This window comes from Cololabis saira, chromosome 6, assembly GCF_033807715.1.
Source record: "Cololabis saira isolate AMF1-May2022 chromosome 6, fColSai1.1, whole genome shotgun sequence".
Classification (NCBI taxonomy): domain Eukaryota; kingdom Metazoa; phylum Chordata; class Actinopteri; order Beloniformes; family Belonidae; genus Cololabis; species Cololabis saira.
The window spans coordinates 19,243,013-19,268,490 of NC_084592.1; the positions used below are offsets into that span (position 1 = coordinate 19,243,013).

General features: G+C 44.2%; 2 protein-coding genes across 5 annotated transcripts in view; one reads left to right on the forward strand and one right to left on the reverse strand.

Annotated features, from left to right (window-relative positions):
• LOC133445943 (electrogenic aspartate/glutamate antiporter SLC25A12, mitochondrial-like) lies at window positions 1-18,418 on the forward strand. Its single transcript, XM_061723526.1, has 18 exons — window positions 1-234; window positions 719-772; window positions 2,170-2,312; window positions 3,444-3,559; window positions 5,001-5,140; window positions 6,770-6,916; window positions 7,061-7,199; window positions 8,100-8,193; window positions 8,914-8,998; window positions 10,205-10,283; window positions 11,738-11,896; window positions 12,987-13,039; window positions 13,253-13,333; window positions 15,720-15,860; window positions 17,015-17,153; window positions 17,443-17,601; window positions 17,689-17,779; window positions 17,861-18,418. Exons 1-18 carry the CDS (start codon window positions 223-225, stop codon window positions 18,060-18,062), a joined length of 2,034 nt encoding a protein of 677 aa, XP_061579510.1. The 5' UTR covers window positions 1-222; the 3' UTR covers window positions 18,063-18,418.
• LOC133445944 (dynein, cytoplasmic 1, intermediate chain 2a-like) overlaps window positions 18,366-25,478 on the reverse strand; it is a 26,614-nt gene continuing 19,501 nt past the window's right edge. For all 4 annotated transcript variants that reach the window (XM_061723530.1, XM_061723527.1, XM_061723528.1 and 1 more), the window contains 7 exons: window positions 25,300-25,446; window positions 25,093-25,206; window positions 24,486-24,619; window positions 23,247-23,391; window positions 21,106-21,246; window positions 20,320-20,445; window positions 18,366-19,298 (listed from right to left, as the gene is read on the reverse strand). In XM_061723530.1, coding sequence (XP_061579514.1) covers window positions 19,185-19,298; window positions 20,320-20,445; window positions 21,106-21,246; window positions 23,247-23,391; window positions 24,486-24,619; window positions 25,093-25,206; window positions 25,300-25,446 — 921 coding nt within the window. In that variant the 3' untranslated portion in view covers window positions 18,366-19,184. The remainder of the gene's footprint in view (window positions 19,299-20,319; window positions 20,446-21,105; window positions 21,247-23,246; window positions 23,392-24,485; window positions 24,620-25,092; window positions 25,207-25,299; window positions 25,447-25,478) is intronic.

The window sequence follows — 25,478 nt, forward strand, 5'->3', positions numbered from 1 at the left end:
TGTGTCTCCTCCGTGGACCGGCAGCAGCACATGCTGCAACCACACCGATAGGAGACAATACTGGGTCCAAGTGAGGAGGACAATACTCGGTCCATGTGAGCGTCTCTCGCACCTTTAAACCTTTAAACCTGCTCTCTTTAAACCTGCTCCTGCACGCACACGCGCCGCTCCGCAGCTGAAGCCCAGCGCGCTCCCGTCACTGCGGCTGACGTCACATCCAGCATGGCGGTCAAGGTGACTCCGTCAATATTTCTTATCAGATATGAGGTTTTTTTTTCTTGAAAGGGCAGTAAAGTGGCCGTGAGCTTTGCGCTGTGGGATGCGGAGGACAGTTTGTCTTCACGGAGGTGCGGGACTTTTTATTTGATCCGTGCATCATGACACAGGCGCATCTCTCCCGGCCCTGCAGAAACAGCTGTGATCTCTTCCTCTTCTGCTGAGTTTTTTTTTTCTTTTTTTGGATTTATTATTGTATGAAAAAGTATTGCACGTTCATGAACTCTCGGGGTGTTGTAGTCCTATATGTTGCTCGATTGGTCTGTGATCGATTCCAGTGAGCCGCCTGATTTAAATAAATCAAAGCTGAACAGTCTTAAATTGAACTTCAGCTTTATTGATGACTGAGTTTCTTTGTGAAGCTGAAAACTAAAGGCATGTCATGTTATCTTTGACACTTTGAACCTTTTTTCATGGAGGATTTTAAACTTGTGTGTAACAGGTGCAAACCACTCGAAGAGCCGACCCCCTCAACTTGAAGAGTATCTTCCTCAAGGTAAGGACTCACTCACAAAACCAAAAACTGTTTCCTTTAAATTGGATTAAAAACACACAAATACATACTAAAATGTGTGTAAATCTATTAACATGTTGCAGTTACTACAGAGTAATTCATGTAGGCTCTGGGATAAATAGTTCAGCAAAGGTCACGTGAGTTGCTTTGACTAATTTTAGATTTGACTTTTTGTAAAGTTACTCTGACATTGTGTGTGAGTTTTGACATAAAGTGCATGTGTGAATTTAATTTCACCTCTAAGTCCACTTCTCTTCAAAGACACACATTCCCATCTCAAGAGGGGTGTGCTTTACCCCCTATGCATCTTGTTTGGAGTATAAACTTGAAAGTTGACACTGCTTGAAAGGCAAATCACCTGCTGGTCCTAGAAATCTTGATCAATGATGATTTATGGCGCACACAGGTGGAATCATCAATAACTGGATGCCCATTCTGTCATTATTTGATTAAAAGAGCTGCTGTGAAGGTGATTTGTGATGAAAAATATTGTTTTGGGAAGAATATCTTTACATAATTCAGAAAATGGGCATTGAACTGGGACCTTGAAATCCCTTGCCGTGGGGGTTTTTCCTCCCAGACTGTCGGCGCAGGCGCGTGACTGTGGCCTTTTCCTGTTGGCAGTTCATGCAGTACTTGTACCTCCAGAGCTATCTCAGTTCCAACTTGAAACCCAATCCAGACTCTATAAATGACCCTACATCTTAAAGCTGGGCCGAGATCAAGTTTTGCACCAGTCACGTGGGGTGAAACCCGCTCACATCTCCAGGCCTGAAGGTCGGTGCTGTTGATCCGCGCTGTACTCAAGCCGTCATATCAGTTCAAATCAAGTTTGGACGATATGCAGTATATAACACTACCGCAGCGATTCATAGCAGTTTATAGTGACATATGCTTTCAGATCAGTGAGTATGACTTTTGTGATGTGGTGTAAGTTCATTGACGATTTCATTTTCATCACCGTGATGAAGTTTCTTGATTTCTTTCTTTCTTTCCAGCATGTACAATATTTTATTTTCAAAGTATTTTTTTGTAGAATGATATATACACGGTATTCTGGTTGGTTTTTCTAGTCTTTTCTAAATGAACAGACCCAGTTACTTAAAACTGTGTATCATACAAGTCTCAACAAAGCCCTGTCGAGGTTTAAATTACTTCACAGATTACTGCGCGTTGCTAAGAAAGCCTGAACACAGATACCTAATTTTCACCACGAAAAGATGGCGTTCCTTGAGAGAGAAGAGAGAAAAGAGGCTCTTTCTCGTCCTCATCTTTCTGTGGACGCCGTGGAATAACAGCCCGGCTGTTTTTTCACTCTGAATCCAGATGTTGATCCGCGCTTCACGGCGTTTACAGCTCTGTGTTTATCTCCTCTGCAGTATGCCAGCGTGGTGGAAGATGGGGAGCATTACATGACCCCCAAGGACTTTGTGCAGAGATACCTGGGTCTGCACACACAGGCGCAGCACAACCCCAAAACTGTGGATCTGATAGCTGGAGTGGCTGACACCACGAAAGATGGGTGAGTAACTGCAGAGGTTTTTAAGTTTTTGTGCATTATTGATTTTCCAGGATATATCCAGCTAATGGATCAAAGTGATGGTCGGTTGAGTTTTAGTCAAAGCTGACTTTCTGGAGCTTTCAAAAGGACTCAGATTTTCTTTCTTTCTTCCTGCCATGTTTTTTGCATCAGCTTTTATCTGCTTGTTTCATCTTCTATTTTTGCAGTATCTCCCACTTTCAGTTGTCAGTTCATCTGTGCTCCGGCTTTGAGTTCATCTTCTGTGTTATCATGGTTTAGTCTCATTTACCCCCGTCTTTTGTTGTTTTTTGTACAGTTTTTTTGCCTGATTTTGGTCATGCCGCATCGGTCTAAGTAAAGCTTGTATTATCTTGCTCATCAAACTAAACCTTTCTTCTGAATCCTGCGTTTGGATCTTTTGACCTGAACCTGCAACATTGATCTCAGCTGCTTTACTTCCTAATGTGTTTATTTGTTACTAAAGTAGTTATCACAAAGGCAGTATACAGCTTAGTTACTATCCCTCATGTGACATGACTTGTAAATTTAGCTAACTTTAGTTTCATGTTTAATATTTAAATCTTAACATGCAACCTTGAGTGTTTTTTTAATGCTATTAATTAGAGAGAACAACGTTTGATTCCAAGGTGCCCTCCCTTGCACGCTCGGGTAAAAACTTAATTGTTAACTCAAGACTTTACAAATTCCCTGAAGCAGTTCGACACCAAAAGCTTTGGTGGTGCCAATGTCAAGGAGACAGTTAATAATTGATCCCAGCAATATTAACAGAGTAAATAACAGACGGTTAGAGTTTTTACCAGTCAATTTTACACCAGTGGCTGATTTATTGAGATAAACCAAATCTCTGAAAGATACTTGTTGGTTGCTGCACATTAATTAACACTCTAACATCAGAAGTCTGAAGCTGTAAACCTGGAGACAACACGTCTCTTCAGTCAAGTAAGTCACTAACATAGTATTTTTAGCGTTAAATGTCTTAAGTCCGTCTCAGCCGGCGAGGACTTTGTTTCTCTGGTCAGTCCAGCTGGCAGGATTTAAGCCTTTTTTAATTTTATTAAAGCCACTTGTACCTTTTGTTCAGATGACACGTTCTCTTTCTTGTCCAAACAGATTGATCTCTTTCCAGGAGTTTATGGCCTTTGAGTCAGTTCTGTGTGCCCCCGACGCGCTCTTCATAGTGGCCTTTCAGCTGTTTGACAAGAACGGCACTGGGAACATCTCATTTCGTGAGTAAATGTCTCTTCACGTCAGCACAGAGAGTATTTCAAATGGTATCATATCTGAGTGAAGATGTTGGCTTCATGTTGGTGATAAGGGGCAAAAAAGGTGGTTTATGAGAGCTTTAAAAACTACTGCAGAGGTGTTTGGGATTATTGAAAGAGGTGTTGATACTAAACCATATGTAGATGAATAATATGCTATACATCACGCTCGAGAGCATATGGAGTGTTAAAGATATATGAAGGGGTAGATTTGTCTGCTTGAAGTTGGGCTGCATGAGATGATTATATTCAGTCGCTGCATAACTTCCTAAAGATCAGGTTAAGACACGTGTGATGGCACAGAAGCTTTAAACGTAAACGTGTTCTCCTCCGATTCACCAGAATAAAAACGGTAGTTTTGGTTCGATGAACTCTGGAGTTGCTGGTTTCTTGCTAACAAACATGAAAGCGTTTATATTGTTACCAGTGTTACCTGCAGTGATGTGATCATTGCGGCCGTTGCCAGGCAACAACACTCCAATGCATTCATGATGAACTCTGGAGATTTCACAGAGTTTATCAACAGTTTAAAGACTGGAGATGGTCGTTCGGGTTGCATCGGGACGGGAAAACTTCCTGTAGACTTCCTAGGAACATTTCCTGGGAAGTTAAACAGGAACATTTTAGAAATATTCCAGTTTGGAATTAAATGGTATCGTGGCATTAATCTTTAAAATACATATGAGGGAAAAAGCAAGTTTCTTAAAAACACTCCTGCACATGTGATGTATAGTTCGCTAACCTTTTAATGTCTGACATAAGAAATAACCCACAAAAACCTCTTTTTTTTAATGTGAAGTGGTAATTATATCCTGAAATCAAAACATTTCCGATTGTGTTGTTAACAATTTCTAAAACAATATTTTTCTTCTATGAATACATTAGGTACATTTGTGTGTTTTTTATGTAGTTGTTTCATTCTTTCATAATTTTTTTGGTTTGTGTAAAACCTTTTTTTTTCAACTTTGGGGGTGGTCCAAAGTTGTCAGAAATTCATGTATCAAATACATCTGCCAATAAAAGGTTAAACATTTGTGAGGGCTCATTAAATCTGATGGCTTTAACCTGGATTATGCTGGTGGATGCTTTTTTTTTCTAATTCAACCAGATTTAAGTCTGTTTTATGCAGATTTCAAGTTTATTCCCGTTAATCCCCAAATATTCCCATGGAAAATGTCAAACTTTGAAAATTCAAGATTTGAAATAAATGTCCATCTCCAGATAGTTTCCCTCAACTCAAAACTCCCACTTAAGGTGTCGAACTGTCAAGCTATCAGGTCTGACGTCCAAACGGACCCTTTCATCTCATTTAAGAAGATTCCTTAATCAAGCATGCAAGGTTGACATTAGAACGGTGTCGTTTTCTGCTGTTTGTCACTTACCTTCTCGTGTCTCTCACGTTCAGAGAACGTCCGGGACATCTTCAGCCAGACTACAGTTCATCACCACATTCCCTTCAACTGGGACTGTGAGTTCATCAGGCTACACTTCGGCCATGAAAGAAACAAGAACCTTAGCTATGCAGAATTCACTCAGTTTCTGCAGGTAAGCTTTCAATCTCAAAGATGTAATAATGAAGCCTGAAAACGTCTACAAGGCAAGTTTATTATTATAGCACAATTCAATACAAGGTAATACAAAGTGCTTTACATCAACATTAAAAGCAGCAAGACACAATTAAACAGTAAATCACTAATAAAATGAAATAAAATGATAAGAAAAGAGGTAATAATATATAATGCCAGTGAAAAGATGCAGGTAATCAGGAGAACTCTGGGATGCTGAGTAAGTGGTCCTCAGATGGCTCTCTGAGCTTCCTCCTACAGTTAAATAAAATAAACATGCACGTTACTCTGATTGTTTTTGTTATTTTATTTGAATCATCTGTGCGTGTGGATGAGAGAGTTGGTGGTTGTTTGTTTTGCTGGTCTCTGTGATGGACAGGTGACCTGCTCCTGCCTTATGACATCCTGACCAGGATAACGCCGGTGTAGAAAACAGACAGATATATATTCTAACTGACATCTGAAACATATTGAAAGTGCTCAAAATATATTATCCGCCTTTTTTTTCTTTCTTTCAACACATTAGAAAGCAGGTCCATCAATAGATGTGCACCTTTTCATCCTGCGGTGATTCATTTTCACCCACTTCAGAGACAAATGAAAACGATGTTAATTGCACCGCATGCTGTTCGTGATGCCTACCAGTAATTGAAATGAAGAAGAGTGTGAAGAGGCATCGTCTATCTCACTCTACTGGTGGTTTGTGGTATCCTCGTGTGTCATTACAGAGGTTTTTTTGCTTTATCGGCAATCGCCTGTAACCCGCCGATACTACTTAAGCAGCAGTGGAGCGATGGATGAACCTGGTTTGGAGTGGAAGGGCGCAGTGTCAGGAGATCCTGCAGGCTGCAATGTTTCTTCACTTCACTGTGGGATCCCTCAGAGCACTTTGTGGTCATGTCATGATATTTGACCGGAGGCTTGCAGGGAGGATTTCATTCACATCCGTCAATATTTTCGTCTCATTCGTCTGTCGTATCCAAGCAAGCCCCGTAGTATGACTTAAAACACAGACCTGTACAGATACGTGTCTTTGTAACACTTAAGAGTATAATGTAGTTTATAAGTGATGAATATATATCATCATCCTTTTTCAAAAATATAAATAGGAAAAAGCCTTGAGAATTGATCTCAGCAACCATCCACTGATTAGGCGATCAGAAACAGAGTGCGAGGATAAACAAACAGCTCGGTGTCGCGGTGACGCTGCTCCGCAGTCCTGTGGTTGTAGGCGATGAGCTCTGACAGCGGCCGCTGACCCCAGGTCAGCTTCCCCTCCTGATTGCACGGTTGTCATATCAAATCATCACGTTGCACACACACACGCACACACCTGCCGGTCGTGTGTTACACTTCCGCTCGGCTCGGGGACCAGACTTCTCAGGACATGGTTTCCATTATCCTCCGGAGAGGCGGCGATGATTACAAAAGCTCACGTCTGACACTGTCACATCTGATGACTTTCACATCTGTCCATCGCTGTACTTTGTTTGTCCAAACTTTGCCTCTGACTTGTAATGCCGTGCTCCTTGTTGCAGGAGAACACTGGTTTGTCAGGTAAGAGCTTGACCTTGTGTGTGTGTGTGTGTGTGTGTGTGTGTTGCTGCAGGAGCTGCAGCTGGAGCACGCCCGCCAGGCGTTTGCACAGAAGGACAAGAAAAAAGGTGGCGCCATCACCGCGCTGGACTTCAGCGACATCATGGCCACCATCAGGCATCACATGTTGACTCCTTTTGTGGAGGAGAACCTGGTTTCAGTGAGTTGCAGGAGGACAAAAGTCTTTAAACCTTAAAGAACCATTAACGTTTGGAAGTTGGACGATGGTTCCTGTGAATACAGAGTGATGCATCTGTAGTACTCCCGCCCAACAGGGATGACAGCCTTTTTGATCTCTGCGCAGGCTGCCGGAGGCAGCACCTCCCACATGGTGAGCTTTTCCTACTTCAACGCCTTCAACGCCCTCCTCAACAACATGGAGCTGATCCGCAAGATTTACAGCACCCTCACCGGCACCAGCAAGGACACCCTCGTCACCAAAGGTACACCCCGGGCGGAGCGTCTCCAGATGTTCGCCGGAGCGCACGTTTCACAGGCTTGTGTGTGAAATGTAGCTGTTCGATCACATTTCAATCTTTTTGACAGAGTGGTGTGAGTGAACACACAGGGAACATTAACTGTAGCGCTAAATTGCTCAGGTAAACGAACCTTTTTGATCTGGTAATCTGATCACACCCACCCACCCCAAACCCCCACAACCCCCCCACCCCCACCCAACATGTACACCTGAGTAACCGATACCGTCACTTCCATCTGCCCCCGACTCTGTTTTCCTCTGAGATGCAGATACCAGACTTTCCCCCTCTCCATGATTTCCCTGCTTGTAGGAAAAGAAAACGTGGGACCGAATAGTATTTGCAAAGAATTGCCGTTATTTGTCACCAAGCGCCTCCAAAGATGAACACTTTTTTTTTTTCTCGTTTTTTGAAAGAAAACTCTCACATGCCGGCTTGTCTGCCTCACTAAAAAGGTGTCGATAATCTGAAACGCAGGAACGCAGCCCTCGAATTTGACAGAAAAGTATTTTTCAGGGGAAAGCGAGTTATTCTTTTCCCCCTCCTCCATCAAGTATCATCAGGTGTCTTTTTTTAGCGAGACCACCTGATGGCCATTTAGCTAAGAACTAAATGTGAAGTCCAATAAAAGAGTAATGCATGTTCAGTCGATATAACGTCGGGAGAAGGAGCTAAAGAACTTGGAAAAAAAAAAAATGTATTGCCTCAAAATAGCAAAACACCGAAACTTCCTCGGGCTGGTATTTGCAAATACTATATACATTCGAAGCCTACTGTAGAAAATACCTGGCTTCTTATTTTTTACTTTCAGGCTTCCTGTTCTCACAGCTGCATTTTTTTTCTTCTCCCTTCTTCGATGAATTGTAGAGGAGTTTATTCTTGCCGCAAATAGGTTTGGCCAAATCACCCCGATGGAGGTCGACATCCTGTTCCAGCTGGTTCGCCTGCATTCTCACTCCGGGTAAGATCTGTGATGGCTGCACCTGCCCCCTCTCTGCTCCAGGAGACACCGGTGCATGTAACGCTGCAGATTTGTGTCTTTAGGCGCTGACATAAAGACCCTGAGATGTTCTATCATCGTTTCGGTGATTCTGATTGAAGATTTGAGCATTTATATAGTGAAATATAACATTTTGCATGTCATGTCAACTTCATAATTTGCTTAATTGTCACAGACGGAAAAAAAAGAAGAAAGAAATGCTTAAAAGTCAACAATTAAAAATTGATACTCCCGAAGGGGCTTCCAAACCGCTTTATACGACTTTTTTCTTTCTTCCATCCTGAATGGAATAACTATGTTACAGATTTTTTTATTGCCTGTAAAGGAAAAGTTATAGCTCCTCGGGTTTAGTAACAGTGGCTCCACTGGCTGTTTTACAAGACGAGCATAAAACATGGATACAGACTTTATGATGCCAGCAGGGAGTTGTTGTTGTTTCTTTTCTTAATTTCCTCAAAAAAAAATCCTCTTAACAAAACACTTTCATTTGCCCGCTGCGCCCCGGGCAGCCGTCCAGCTCTGTTTGTCTGTTGTTTATGTAGGCTTGAATTAAAGTCGCAGGAACTTCAGGTTATATAGCAGTAAAAGGTCTGTGGAAAATCTTACATCACTGATGCAGGGCTTTCTGCTTTTTCCTGGCCTGCCTTCCCTCTCCTCCTCCTCCTCCTCCTCCCCCCCCAGGCGGCTGAAACGCTCAGACATCGACAGGGTCGCCCCGCACGAGGAAGGAGCCACGCCATTCCTCCTGGCAGAGACCCAGAAACAGGTACTACATATCATATCCCCGTCCAGCCTTTCATCAAAGCTTTCTCCTCTCCTCCCTTCCTGAGAGGAGCAAGAAAAAAAAAAAGGGGGAAAATGTTCAGTCACTGAATTAGCAGAGAGCCCATGTTTTTCTTCCCTTGTGAAGTGCATTTCTTAAACTCCCAGATAAAAGTAGACCAATTATAGTCATAGAAGAGGGAGGGATTGTTGCATCGCAGCTCTCCATGAAAGGCTCTCCCTCTCTCTCTCTCTCTCTCTCTCTGTATTTTATTCAGTGCGACTGCACATACGCATCAGCTGCAATCACACATCTGAGGTGCTAATAAGGGGCTTTTATCACGGTGGGGCTTGAGAAGTTTTAGGAGCCTTCTGCAAACTCTGCTAATGGCAGGAGGGGAGTGGGAGTCAAGGTGGATGTGTGGGAGAACAAAATAGTTCCTGCCTGCAGCCGGATAACACGGCTCTGTGTCAGGCTGTGGTCAGAGCTCTCGGGCCGCTCACCCTCCTGGGACCGGAGCTCAGAGAGCCTGGAATTTGATTCCTTTAGGCGGGAGGGATGCTGCGATTCTCAGGCCTGCCCTTTTTGTGGAAGCAGGCTAATTGTTTAAAGCCTTTGATCAAGACCTCCATCTTGTTAGCATGTAACCCCTGTATGTTACAGGGAAAAGAGCACTCCCTCTCCTCATGTAGCCCCGCAGACGTTGCTCACACTTTCAGGGCCTGCACACACTCACGTTTTGACGAAAGCCTCGTTCTGACCGTGTGATATTCATGTAGATCCTTATCTGGACACGGACCGGGGTTGTCGGTCTAATCTGCTCCCCCTCGCCGCCGCAGGAATGAGGGGGCTCGGCTTTCAAACATCAAACACCCGTCCAGAGATCAAGTGGATAAGAGAGAAATCATACTTAACTGTGAAATTAAACAAGACCTTTTAGTTTGTAGCCTCCCACATGTAGCGTGTGTGCAAAAGCGGCCCGCATATTCACATGGCAATTTCCTGCATCCACCAGCTAATATTTCTGTGACATTTAATACTGGCGGGTGATGAATAAGACATTATGACATGTCCACATTCTGCCGTCGAGTTCTGCAGAGCATTTTTCTTTTCCACGTTGTATTTAACTGGCTGTGGTTTAATAGTCGGGGCATTCATGGGCTTTCCTCGATCTATCTGACCACCGGTGTTCTCTTCCCCCCCATACAGCATGCTCACGAGCACCGGCCCGTCTGGCTCCAGGCGGCGGAGTCCGCCTACAGGTTTACCTTGGGCGCAATCGCTGGAGGTGAGTGACATGTCTGCAGCGGAGCCCCCCGGCCCGCCCGTGGGGGTAACCCTAGCCGGCACGCTGGCGTGCTGAGGCCCCGGGGCCGGCCATTGTGCTGCGGGAGGAAGGGGGCTGTGATGTGAAGCCGGGGCTTTGTGCTGCCGTGCCACCGGTGGCTCCAGGCTGTCTTCGGAGACGGAGCTTTGGAATGACACAAATCTTCCGGAACCACACTCCCTGGAATCTCCCTCTCTAATTACGCTGGAGGGAACTGATACAAGGAACCTCTGAAATAACGGCCCCCTCCGACAGCGTGCCCCCCCGCCCCTTCTTCGTGGCCGTCGTCACTCAGCAGGGGCCAATTCAGATGAGGCCTGAGAGAGACGGGCACCATGAGACGTATGGAGGAACCGCTACGTCTGTGTTGCAATAATGATTTGTTTCGCACCCTGGGTGCCGTTTGAATGTCAGATAAGAGCCATTACAGCCGGATAATCTGTGAGACGACATGGGGCACATATACCAACCTAGACTGAAGGATTTAATCCCACCTGATCTCCAAAATATGCTCCATGCAACAGATTTCCCACAGACAACAAACTCCACACTGATAACTTTGTGTTCGGTTAATAAGACGCTCCAAGACTACGAGACTCCAAGATTAGATCTGTTTTCAATAGTTTCTAGTTTGATTTGCAGATCAAATTAGAATAATAAAAAAAAAGTATCTGGAGTGAAGGACAACTGATAATAATGTCCAGCATAGGGATGGGCGGTATGGACTAAAAATGTATCACGATAATTTCTGGCATTTATCCCGATAATGATAAAAATGACGATAAAAAAAATACCAATTCAACTCCACCTTTTCAACTATAAATCTATCTCACTCTCAGATCCGCCATGTTTGTTACACAAAAACCTCATCAATGGGGATTTATCCTTCTTTCTTTCTTTCTTTCTTTCTTTCTTTCTTTCTTTCTTTCTTTCTTTCTTTCTTTCAGGCTCATTTCCTCCCTTCCTTCCTTTTTCCCTTCCTTCCTTCTTTCCTCCTGCTCTCTCCTTCCTTCTTCCCTTCCTCTTTTCTCCCTTCCTTCTCCCTTTCCTTGTTTTCTCCCTTCCTTCTCCCCTTTCCTTCCTTCCTTCCTTCCTTCCTTCCTTCCTTCCTTCTTCCCTTCCTCTTTTCTCCCTTCCTTCCTTGTTTTCTCCCTTCCTTCCTTCCTTCGTGTACGTTGTGCGTGGATTTAACGCAGAATCATAAATCAGCTTCACACAAACATAATCATCAACGGGAATTTATCGTTTTTACCGCGAGATGACAAATTCTTATCCTGAGGAATTTTTTTGACGGTTTATCGTGAACAGTAAAATATCGCCCATTCCTAATGTCCAGCATGATGCACAGTTTTCAAACATATTTTCGAAGGAAACAAAGATTTAAATCAATGACCAATGCTTGTTTTGTTTTGCAGCCACCGGCGCCACAGCCGTGTACCCCATCGACCTGGTGAAGACCCGCATGCAGAACCAGCGCTCCACAGGCTCCTTTGTGGGAGAGCTCATGTACAAGAACAGCTTTGACTGCGCCAAGAAGGTGCTCCGTTACGAGGGCTTCTTCGGATTCTACCGAGGTAATCCTCTACAGGTTTTTAAAAGGAAAAAAAAAAAAGAAAAGGGGAAAAGCGCCTGAAAAGGTGCGTGCAGGGGCCAACATGTGTGTGGCGTGCGGAGCGGCCCATCTGATGGGAAAGGATCAGCATCTGCCTGTTCGCCTAATATCAAGAGCACGGTTTCGCTAATTGATACCAGAAACCTTTGCCCTCCTCGTTCGGCGGTGAATAAAGCGGCACCCAGGGGTCGCGTTTTCATTATCTCAGTACCTGGGAGAGTTCCCCCTAGAAGAAAGTGACCGACCGGCAGTGTTCACGTAGCTGGGCGATAATGGTGCTGAAGGCTCGTGATGTGCAACACTTGTTGTCCCCGGGGCTCCTCGTCGTGTGCAGGAAGTCAAGACTGCCATCTACTGCTGCCTCCGCCGCTGCAGCGCCTCAGAGCCCCGATCCGCATCCCTCCTCTCGCCCGCCCGCCCGCCCGCCTTCCTCCCCTCTCGCACATGATAAGAAGGTGATTGACTCGGAGACAGACACGCTCGGCTGTTTTCTGGCCGCATACCAACAGCAGTCACTCAGCAGCTCCTTCAGAAGTTTATCTGGCCTGATGAAGGACAGACGGTGAAACAGTATGGCAGTTATCGCCCCTGTAGCACCCAGCCTCCCCCCCACCCCCACCACCCTCGCCCTCAATCTTGTCCGTGGCCACACAGCTCTCTCTGTTCCTCACTGGGAAAACTGGGATCGAGCCTCGACAATGCTGATCCCATACACGGCAGCAGTGTCATATTTTTGGGACTTTTTTTGTTCGATCTCAATGGGACTTTTGTGCCCCGCTATATCAGATGTATCAGCCGCCATCTGTAAATATTTATGGGTTTGTTTTAGGCACACAAGAACCCTGCAGCTTATATTGTTCTAGCTGTCAGGAGATGTTTTCATTCAGCAGAGATAAAAAATACAAAAAAAAGTGCATTTATTTCAAGACAGACTGTCTCTCTCTCTCTCTCTCTCTCTCTCTCTCTCTCTCTCTCTTTCTCCTTTTCTCTCTGTCTCTGTGTGTTTGTGTGTGTCAGGTATTCTAATGGTATCTATGAATAATATTTTCCAGGTCTGCTCCCGCAGCTCATTGGCGTTGCTCCGGAGAAAGCTATCAAACTCACGGCAAGTCATTCCGCCGAGCAGCTCGGTGTTCAAAAAGTTCCTCTGAATGATTCACTCTGAATGAAAAACATGCGTAGAGCAAGAGGAAAGACGCTTTTTCGCAATCAGGATGTGACTGCAACCACAAGTTAACGTTAATGCCTTGCTTTCAAGATTGCGTCTCATTGGCTCTTTTTTTCTTTCTTTTTCTTGATACCCCCCTCCCTCCCCCAGATGAACGATTTCATCAGAGACAAGTTCACCACAGAAGATGACACCATCCCTCTGCCTGCTGAGATTCTTGCTGGTGGATGTGTAAGTGTTTTTTTTTTGTGTTTTTTTTGTCATCCTCTGATTTCACTCCATGGTTGAACTCAAAACTGGACAAAGAAAAAGACAGCTTTGCCTCCGCATTCATTTTCTTTCATTTTTAATGAGTCCTCGAGAGATTAAACTGTAAATAATGATGATAGAACCCTCTGATAGTTTCTCAAAGTTGCGTAAATCCCCGCCGTGCTGCTCCAGGAGCTCTGACCTAAAGCTGGAAGGCTTGGTGGTGGATGTAAACCCGTGACTCAGGCAGATTTCGCCCCTCAGAGCATTGATTCGAGACTTCTCTGGTTGTCCTGCGGCGTGTGGCTGTAGATCAAACCTGCTGATAGACGCTGGGAACCAATGTTTCCCAACAGAATGTGGTATTATAACAAAATGATCAGCATTTCTCACTGAACCTCCTACTGTAAACACCAGTATCAGTAATATAAGATAAAAACAACTCAATATAAGATAAAAACAACTCATTATAAGTCAGCATCCTTTAAGTCAATTTACGCTGTACTTGAGTTATTAAACAATTGAAACATGACAGTTTGCTGTTACTTTTAAGGGGAAAATTGTACTCAATGGATTATAAAGCAGACTTATGACATCTTATGAAAGCCGTCTCCCTTTTAAATGAATCACAATCGAATTTATCTGGTGTCCCTGGAGACACTAGTCGACTAAAATGTCTATAAGATGCAGTAAAATGTAATAATGTCATATATAATGATACTGACAAACTAGTGCTTTAGTTTTAGTACTTTAACTGTATTTTCCTTCTGAAATTCACATACTTTTACCTGAGGAGGGTTTTAATGCAGGGTTTTCACTTGTAATTTTAGATTGTGTTGGTTTTTCAAAGTGCTGGATCGATGTGATCGTAGATTTAACTTTTACATATGGGAAACACAAAGATGAACATCCAAAACACACAGCAGGCATCGAGCTCGATGACTTTGAGTTACAGTTTTAGAGAATAAAAACATTTCACTTGGATCTTTGTCAGTTGTTTAATTTGGATTTTTAACGACAGGAAAATATAGATACTGATACTTTAATTAATCAGTATGATTTATTAGGAACTTGACTTTTCATCAGCGGTGTATGTTATGAGTCATCAATGATAACTTCTTGACTCAGGCTCAGGACTTCTCCGTGGGAAATGAGGAACGAGTCAGGTGCAAGTCTTACTTTCTTCATTTAGGATGATCTGCAAGCCTTTTTGTGAGACGTTTTGGGGATTAAAGTTGTAATTCCTTCACTCCGCCTCTCTGCTGGCTGTGCAGAAATGGAAGAGGCGGGCTGTGTAGGGGCTGCAGGTTGGACTCAGAGGAGCAGGGTCTCCGGGGTTACGACCCCTGTCAAGGGTGTAATTGGAGGAAGAGGCCCTGGAGGGTCCTGGATGAAACAGGGTCTAGCTCAACGTGATTGAGTTTGACAACGGGGTACAAACCAGAGGCGTGGTCCCCGTACAGGTCCCCACGCGGGACAGCAAGGATGTTTCTGCTAATAATAAATCCCAGCTATGGGCTTCCTTAATTGATTCTGAGCGATTCGTGTCATTTGGTTCCGCATCCTCATGCCGTTTCATCAAAGTTTGAATTCAGGTTAATCTGATAACGCGATGAATTATCACTTCCACCAGACGAGGGGACTGAGGAAGATGAAAGAGAGGAGACGGGCGCATCAATCTTCAGAGCAGCGGATATTCCCCCTTCCACTCTGAAAATGACTAAATGCGCCCGAGCTTTTTTTAGACCTTTGCTCGGATGTTTACAGATAAGACCCCTGCCCTGAATGTCAGCAGCAGCCATCCTGGGGCCTGATTAGATTTGGGGAGGGTGATAAATGTGCCCGAGTCAGAGGGTGCCGTGCCTCCAGGGCACCGCTTTCCTGGACCCCGAGCCGTCCTGGTGATTCAGCGCTCTCCCCTGGGAATGGGGGGTGAATTGGGGAAGTGTGCGGGGTGAGGCCGGGCCGGGCCGCTCACCCAGCCACAGGAGGTGCCTCGGGGGAGGCGACGGGGGCAGAGGGCTGGTGCCAGGGTCACAGCCTCCCAACCATGGGCCGGGGCTCCTCCTGCTCCGCCGTGACCCCGGTTGTTCTTCCATCAATGCCTGCTTTTTCCTCCTCCTGTCAAGGCCACTCTGACAATATCAGATCCGAGTGGGAAGATAAAGTAACTTTTGTCCTAAAGTTTACTGAGGTAATTCAAAAATCCCCACCAAAAAAAAAAAAAGAATTGCTTACACATCATGACCATTGTCACCCTGAGTTCACCCCCCTTGGATGACTAATCCACTCGGAAAACCTCAGCGTCTGCATGGAAAATGCTCATCAGCTGTATGTTTGTTTCTTTTCTTTCTACGTGATCCTGCAGGCCGGAGCTTCTCAGGTGATTTTCACCAATCCTCTGGAGATCGTTAAGATCCGACTGCAGGTGGCTGGCGAGATCACCACGGGCCCCAGGGTCAGCGCCCTGAGTGTCGTGAGAGACCTGGGCTTCCTCGGCCTCTACAAGGTGGGTCAGCGCCGCTGCAGCACCGAGACACCTGCGTGGTCTACAGCCACAGAGAGAAGTGCCCCGATGCTGCTGTAGTTGAAGGTGCTCTAAAATACAGATCTGCAACTGATAGTTTATTCTTACCATTAGGGCTGGGTATCGATTCAAATGTCAAGAATCGATTCGATTCCGATTCTTAATATTCAGAATCGATTATCATGATTCGATTCGATATTGATTTGGATTAGTGTTATTTAAAATGTTTTTTGAGCTGTTACCTGAATTATATGACTGTAAAATAACTAGTGAAATAATAAAGTGCAGTCCATTTAAAGTGCAAAAAAGAAAGAAATTGCAACAGTTCATGCAGTAAACAAATCATTTTAGCTTATCTAATTTATTCTGTCACCACGCACACATATTGCCATGAAGCACCTGGCATTTTTCAGAAGTGTCATGACAAACTGTGTGTCCGACTACTGGGATTAAAGTTCACCTGGCGAAAATGATGAAAAAAAAATCTAAAATAAAAATCGATCTTTAGACATAAGAATCGATTTTTAGGAATTAATATGAGAATCGATTTAGAATCGAAAAAAATCGATTTTTTTTTTCAACACAGGCCTACTTACCATCACCAAAAATGATCATTTCTCTTTTCCTTTTTTTTTTCTAATTGACCAGAACCTTAAAGTTCTAGGTAGAAGTCCTTTACCTTTCAGGGATTTAATGAAGTATTATTTAAATTGAACTGAATTGAAATATGTACAGTCTGTGAATCTGGTGTTGTGAAAAGTAAAATACTTCCCTCTTAATTGTTTAATTAAACATAAAATACTGTGTTGTTTGCGTGTTTAATGTTAGTGAAGGAATTAGACTTTACCACTGCTTGTGGTTATACTTGTAGCTCCTTTTTTGTAAGCCGACTTCCTGAGAGACGTGGAATTACTGTGTGCGTGATGGATCTGTCTCCTGGGTCCAGCGCTGCATCTCTGCCTGGGGCTCTTTAACCCCGCCATCAATACTAAAAACCCCCGTAGAGCTGAATACATCAGCTCCTCGACCACTTAATCCCTCCAAACAAAGCTGCTCTACCCCTGTTCCTCCACATTTATCAGCCCTGTGAGGATAGAAATGTTTGAAAGTGATCGTTCTTTCTTTTTCTTTTAAAGGGAGCCAAAGCCTGCTTCCTGCGCGACATCCCCTTTTCCGCCATCTACTTCCCCGCCTACGCCCACACCAAGAAGATGCTGGCAGACGAGGACGGCGGGCTGGGGGCGCTGCAGCTCCTGACTGCCGGAGCCATTGCAGGTAACAAACATCTGGAAAGCTCCGGCAATCAAACAGCACCGCGTTTTGTTTTTATAAAAGGACACATTGTTGGTTCCAAAAAAAAAAAAAAAAAAAAAAGAAGTGCTTTGGTTTCTTCCCTGTTGTTTCTCCATCAATAACCCGACCTTATACGCGGCGCTTTTGTCGTATCGCACCGCAAGGGTGCAGCCATTTCAGGCCCTGTGTGAAGCTGCGGTGGAAGAGATCAGATTGTGACACCATCTCTGCATAGTGAAAGTGCCTCATTATGTGTTTTGTGACAAACAAGGTGTACCGGCGGCGTCTCTGGTGACCCCCGCTGATGTCATCAAGACCAGGCTCCAGGTGGCGGCCCGAGCAGGCCAGACGACATACAGCGGCGTCATCGACTGCTTCAGGAAGATTCTGCATGAGGAAGGTTTCAAGGCGTTTTGGAAGGGAGCAGGAGGTAAAACACACACACACACGTCCTGAAAATGAAACAAACGTCTCCAACCGATTAAAAGCTGAACAGAGGAAACTTGTACCCCATTAGCTCGAGTCTTCAGGTCATCACCACAGTTTGGCGTAACCCTGGTGACCTATGAACTGCTACAGAGATGGCTCTACGTGGACTTTGGAGGACAGTAAGTATTTCCATGTAATATCTAAGAGGAAACGATTGATTGACATGAGGAGCGACTAAATTAACCCGCCTGCTTCCTCAGTCGTCCCACCGGCTCCGTGCCCGTTCACCATCCCAAGAGGGAGGACCTCCCCTCCGTGACTTCAGACCATGTGGGCGGCTATCGTCTGGCTGCCGCAACTTTTGCGGGCGTGGAGAGGAAGTTCGGTTTGCACCTTCCAAAGTTCAAGCCGTCCGGAGAAGCAACAGTCAAATCAGCCCCAACAAAACCTCAGGCCGTGTAACGGGTCCCCCGCTGAGACTGCGAGGGCCGCATGTTCCTCCAGTTGGCATTTAGATTTGAATGGTGGTCTCATTTCAAATGGTGCATGACTTATTTATTCTTTGCATTGCTTGCACAATTTTACTGTACACATTGTACTTCTCAAGAGAGGGACATTACGGCTTTACTAAGAGTTCTTAAAAAACAGCTTTTTTTTCTGGGGTGCAATAGCTTTGGTGTGCATGAGCCAGTCACATTTAAGAGACGTGGTTGTACAGATATTTTCAAAGTATTTATTTTGAAATCATGACCAGGGACAAGGGGAAATAATTCAAATGTATTTATTGTATTTTATTGAAATAAATCATTTAAAGTGTTTGTTTCTACTGTGATGTATGTTTTCTCAGTTCAGATCCCATCGACAGACACAGCAGATGTGGAAATCACTGAGTGGTTACAGCATAAATGATCATCCTGTTGGGCATTTCAATTGTCCAACTCCAGCTGTGTGGATTAAGGGAAAACTATAGAAGTATAAAATGACATTCAAGTAGAAAGACTGAACATTTCACTATTATACATACATTATGAAGTCCAAAGGTGCAGACTTCTCAACTTGAGCTACAACTATGATTTGGTAACATTCCTGTGTTTATAGGTGTGATTACTTCACTGCAACTACCGTGGAAATGGGAAAACAGCTACAGTATGATTGATTGATTGATTTTTTTTCATGAACTGGTGGATTGGAACCCGTTTTGTTTGAACAATTAAAAATTAAGGCTGGTGTCTGCATGCTGTAAATAACAATGGCAATGATTTTACAATCAAGATTAGAACTAAACTTTAAGGCATCTGGCTGAAGACGGGACGAGTGAATATGGCTTAATGTTAGTGTCTGATGTTGAAAGCCCTGACGCTTGTGTTTATCTGAGGAAGACAGGTGACAGTCCAGCAAAATGAGAAGGCAGCTGCCTAAATATTCTGTTGGAAATAAAAAGATGTCTGTACTTCTTTCTGATTTAAAAAAAAAAAAAAAGCACCTTTTTCTCCAGTCATGTTTTCCATCACATCTTTCAAACACGAGCTGACATTAACAAGAACACAACTGGTCCCTTCAGCGTGGCGTCCAGTGGCGGTGAGCTCATGCAGCCAGGCGCTGAGCTGCCAGCTCCTCCGCGTCGTCCCTGTTGTCGTTGATCTCCGCCAGCGTGCGGACGAAGCGGGTCCACTCGTCGTTTCGTGGAACTGCAATTTGCTGTGAGGGAGAGGCCGGATTCAGATCGCAGAACACTGGTAACGGCTGAAGTCCATTCATGTTGATAATGACTTAAAGGGATTGTGACATGAAAAACACATTTTTCTTGATTTTTTGTGTTTTGTTGGGTGTCTTGACATCAATTACACCCAAAAAACAACGAACTTTTAACATTCAGTGTATTGTGTGCTTTCTGGGATTTTCCGCATAACTATGCAAAAACGGCGCATGTGGTTTGGTGGCGGATCGTTACGTAACGATCCGCTAAATCACCGCCCCCTCCACCCAGCTCCCTGTCTCCTCTCCTCTCCAGCGCACCATAAAGGCTGATTTATGGTTCCGCGTTACACCGACGCAAAGCCTACGGGGTAGGGTTACGCGGCGACGCGCACCATACGCTGAACCCTACGGCGTAGGCTCTACGTCGATTTAACGCGGAACCATAAATGAGGCTTAACACGGAGCTGTTTAGAGCCTATTTTGTTCTAATCACCGGAGGAAAACTGCTAAGAAGACCCGCGGCCACTGACTGGACTTAAGATAAGGGGACAGTGGTGCTTGCATGCCTTTATTTTTATGATTGTTTGCTGTGGTTCGCCCTCCTGCTTTTCCGTGCATGCTTCGCCTGTCGCTCCGACGCCGCTGTGAGCGTATGGCTGGAGGAGGAGGAGGTTTGGAGGAGGAGCGGAGCAATGATTGACAGGAAAGGGGGGAAAGGAAGCATTTTTCACGGCGCAAAAAAACACTGTAATAAACAGCCAGGAAAAGAGTACTAGAGTGAAGTTTTTCTTGTTACACTCTTTTAGACACATTTGAGGGATGTTGGCCAAGACTTTTAATAGTGTTAAAAGCATGTTAAAAATGATGTCACAATACCTTTAACTATTCATTTAAATCCTCGTAATGCTCTTTAAATAAATCTTATCAGGGTTAAGTGGCCATGATGTGCAATTAGCTGCTATTGTGCAACAACAGACACAAACGAGTGTTTAAAAATGTTCTCAGGGTCATGCTGTCTCACCTCTCCAACCTCGTACACCAGAACTCGTCCATCCGAGTCTCCCACTGCGATTTCTCTGCCAGAGTTAGCCCACCTGAGCCTGTTGAGGGCGGGGTTGCCCTCCACTGTGACACTTGCAGTCGGCACCTACGGCAACAGAATAACAAAGAGTGTGCATATTGTGACCCTGCATTATGTTTAAGAGGACGGAGTGACTCCTGAGAGCCTCAGTGAGCAGGAACTAGGGCTGGGTATCGATTCAAATGTCAAGAATCGATTCGATTCCGATTCTTAATATTCAGAATCGATTATCATGATTCGATTCAATTCGATCCGATTCGATATTGATTTGGGTTAGTGTTATTTTAAATCTTTTTTGAGCTGTTGCCTGACTGTAAAATAACTAGTGAAATAATAATTTCACAATAATTATTGTGAAATAACTAAGAAATAAATAACTCAAACAGGCCTTTCAATATCTATTTAAAGTGCAAAAAAGAAATAAATTGCAACAGTTCATGCAGTAAACAAATAATTTTAGCTTATCTAATGTATTCTGTCACCACGCACACATATTGCCATGAAGCACCTGGCATTTTTCAGAAGTGTCATGACAAACTGTGTGTCCGACTACTGGAAATAAAGTTCACCTGGCGAAAATGATGAAAAGAGAAGAAGAGAAAGAAAGAAAGAAAAAAAAAAAATCGATCTTTAGACATAAGAATCGATTTTTAGGAATTAATATGAGAATCGATTTAGAATTGGAAAATCGATATTTTCAACACAGGCCTAGCAGGAACGTCATACCTCTGTGTCGTTGTTCAGGTTCCACAGATCAAGGTGACCAACTCCATCCACACACGCGAACAGAGCAGGGTGAGTGGGAGACCACATGACATCGTACACGTAATCGGAGTTGTCTTCGAAGGAGTACAGTGGTTTGTTGTTCTGCAGATTGGAAAAGAGAAGGTGAAGCTTAACCATCACTTAAAAAAAAAAAAAGTCTACATTTAGCTGCTTTTTCCAGATGATGTGGCTCCACTGGCTTCATCAGCTCGAGACCTGCAACTCTCACTGGGGAGGATGAGAATCAACGCCTCTAATTCCAAGACCATGGCCCTCAATTAGAAAAGGAAGGAGTGTCCTCTCCAGGTTGGGGATCAGATATTGCCTCTTGTTCAGGAGTGAGGCAAGAATGGAGGATCATTGCAGCATCAACAGTGATGCAGACTCTGCATCGGTCTGTCGAAGCTAAGATGAAAGGCGATGCTCTCAGTCTACGTTCCTACTCTCACCTATGGTCACGATTGGTTGATGGTGACCTAAAGAACGAGGTTGAGGATAAAAGGGGGGAGAAATGAGCTTCCTCTGCAGGGTGTCCGGCCTCTCCCTTAGAGATAGGGTGAGAAACTTGGACACCCGGGATTAGAGCCGCTGCTCCAATGCATGGAGAGGAGCTAGAAGAGGTGGCTCTGGGTTTCCCTGCTTAGGATACTGCCCTCGCAACCCAGAAAGTGGAAGAAAATCGCTGGACGGGTGATTGGATAGACTGAGCTGCCAGCAACTGGTCTTTGTGGTGCTGTTTCACTGTGCTAGATTATAAAAAAGAGCAGTTTGTTATTCAACCAATCATATTTTAATGAAGCGTGCAGGAAAATTGATGGTCAAATACAAAGCAGTACCACAAACTGCAGCAATAATATTTAGTTTTTGGTTATTTCTAATCACTCATGATGGAATTTGTACAGAAGATCCAAAAAACATTTATCAGCTGATGGTACAGCTGCAGCAACCTCTGTTCTTATCACCTCACGAGTCCTTCCACTCTCTGATCAAACAGAGCTCGTCATCGTTCTTCTACTGATCTGGTCTTCTTGTTTCATAAGTTTCCGTGTGAAGCTTAATGTTAAATCATTTCTTTACCAGCTTATCAGTTAAAAATATCAGACCAATACACTATACGGGGAAGATATGAACTGATATTGTAACATGATATCTCACCATGGGCCGCAATTGCCAAAATTGCACCTCGAAAAAGGCAGAAAAGGGCAACAAGAAGACTTTTTGTTTTTAAAAGATTCAAGGCAGCACATCCTTGAATCAATGACATAACGTATGCATTCGGATGGGATTAAAATCCCAGGCGTCCATGATTATTACAAATCACTGCAGGTCCCCAGATCATCTCAATCCCGCGCGAATGTGGTGTCCTACTTGAAGGTTTTAGATGTTTCCCTGCTCAAACACACCTGGTTTGTGTTAAGGGGTCATTGACAGACTTATTGGGACCCTGATGCCAAGTGAAAGAGTTGATCCATTCATTTGAATCAGGTGTGTTGGCACCGGGAAACACCGAAAACATGCAGGGCAGTAGTGCTGGAGCTGAGAAACACTGGTTTAAGGAAAATCAAATATGATGGGTGATTATTATGAATATTTTTTTGTTTCTCTCTCCTTCAATTTAAAAAAATTAGGATTACAATGAAGAGGCAGCATGGCTGCTTGGTGGATAGCACTGGTGCTTCACAGCGAGTTGTTCTCCCCATCCTTGTGTGGGTCCTCCAACTTCCTCCCACCGTCCAAAAACGTGCATGTCAGGCTAAATGGCCATTCTAAATTGTCTGAGTGAGAGAGTGAGTGGTTGTTTTGTTTATATTTGGCCCTGTTTTTCGCCCAAAGAGAGCTGAGATAGGCTGCAGCAGACTCTTGTGACCCTTAACATAAGTAACCAGGTACAGATCATGGAGGGATAGATTACGACTGAGCTTGTTACCATGCACCTATGCTGGTCAGTATGTGGATGGAAAGTCATAGAAAAAGTCACGATTCTCCTGGATGACGTTATGAACAAAAAACTGGCACAACACACATACAGGGGAGAAACCTTTTCCTTTTCATACACACAAGTAAATGAATCCAGATGTAGCTCTGCCCCTGAAGACACATACCTTGGTGCTCCACAGCTTGACCGTCCAGTCGAAGGAGGAGGTCACAAACAGATGGGAGAAGTCCAGTTGTCCTGCAGTTGTGTGGCAGTGGATCCCTGTGATGGGGCCGTGGTGCCCCTCAAACATCTCACTAATGCCTGCTTTGCTGTGGAGTAAACAGGATGAAGACAGGAATGAAAATAAACACCATGACAAGTTAAACTTAGCATGACAAATTGTATCTTTAAGAACAGCAGTGATTTCTGAATAAATTATAAATTATATATATATATATATATATATATATATATATATATATATACATACACACACATATATAAATAATGATTTTAGTTAATCCATATCTGCTACTAATGTGTTAAATTATTTAAAAAGGTTACGGTTAAAATAGCACTACTGTTTGTAACAATTGAGACATTACATGTAACATTAAAGACAGCAAGACGGGCAAATGGACCTCTGCTGGACGTATTCACAATAATCATTGACTTATATCATGTAATTACAGCAGGGTAAAAGTGCCTGTGTCCCTTCAACCACATGTTGCAGAGCTGTTATCCAACTGAGCCTCTGATAATTAATGTAGAGGGGTAAATACTCAGCGTGAGTGATGCTTATGCATTATTAACTGCGATGAGAGTATCATACCATTGCAAATGAGGTGGAAAATTATTCGCCCAATTACAGAGGTGATTTTGTTGTGAAAATCCTAGCGGCTACCCCTGTCTGCGGTCTCTGGGTAAAGTACAGGACATTTAGTGTAGCTGACACGCTACCCAGTGGCAGCTCTGATTTGAGCCATATTTCGTTGCTGAGGACCTTCCAGCAAGAGTGAAGCCCCCCCCGTCTCTCACATAAGAACATTGTAGGATGAACTGCAGTTTTAATTCTCCCCGGGACAACTGACTGTAAACAAACTGTCTTACAGTCACCCCGAGTTACATACTGAGACAGGAAAAAAGAAGGGGGAAAAAATGATTTGTTTCCCCTGCATGTGTGCCCTGTTTATGTTGAACGACCTCTACAAACATAACTGACAAGCGGAAAAGAAAAACAGGATGACTGGCCAGGAGTGAAACCTCAAACAGCAGGAGATCAAGTGCTGCATTTGAGTTGAACTGGGAAGTGAGTGGGTTTTATTTAATTGACACTCGGTCCTGGGTGGGCCCGGCAAGTCTCCTCGGTTTCCTGCCGGCGTTCGGGACGGACGCTGGTGGCCGCGCTCGCCAACAGACGCACCTTCCATGACGACACGACATGTAGACAGAGCCGTCCTCACTGCCCACCACAAAGTTGTTGACATCTCCGAGAGGGAAAGACATGGAGGTGACAGCTACGGCTTTGGACTGCTTGAACACCAGCTCCATGCTGTCCTGCGGAGGGGGAAAGGGACATGGAACAACATCCGTAACAAGCTCCCTGTTCAGGCTTCATGTTGACACGCAGCCTGCCAAGCTCAGCCTATAAAAATCACTCGACAGTTTATTAATGCATAATCTAAGTTCAACTAGCACGTTATAAAAAACATAAAATTTTGACATTTAAGTCCTGGCAGCAAAAAATGTAATGAAATAACTGTCAAAAACTATTTCCCTCACACTGAAAAATGAGGTGTAGAAAAAAAAAAAACAAGTTGGAGGGAAATGCCAGAAGAGGAGGTGACCAGTCAGAACTTCTTGACATTCAGAATGTTAAGGAATAGAAAGTGTATGAAATGTGAAAGGACAGGAAGACGAAATTCAGTAAACATGCTTCCCTTCTCTTAAATATAAATGTAGCCATTCAATTTCATAGCTCGATATTAAACACTGAGAAATACAGAAATACTGCTCGGAGGAAATGATACCTGAGGCTGAGACAGCATGTCCAGACTCCAGGAGCACATCTTGCCATCGGTGGAGATGCTGATCAGGTTGTGGGCGTTCTGGGTGCCGACCACATTCACGCAATACACGGGATGCTGCAAAACATGAGAAAGGTCAGCTTTTGTTTGCTGTTGTGTTGAATATAAATGAGTCGTTGGCGCATTGCTGTAGCCGGATAATGGGAGTACCGTGTGTGCTGCTGCCGACAGCGGCGTCCTCTGCACAGGAGTCCTCTTGTTGCTCCTGTTGTCCCAGAGGACAATCTGCCCGGAGTATGTGCCCCCCACCACCACGTTCGGGTGGAACTTCGCAAATGACGCGGACATGACAGCAGACTGAAAGATCAGAGGCAAAAGATGGGACGGCG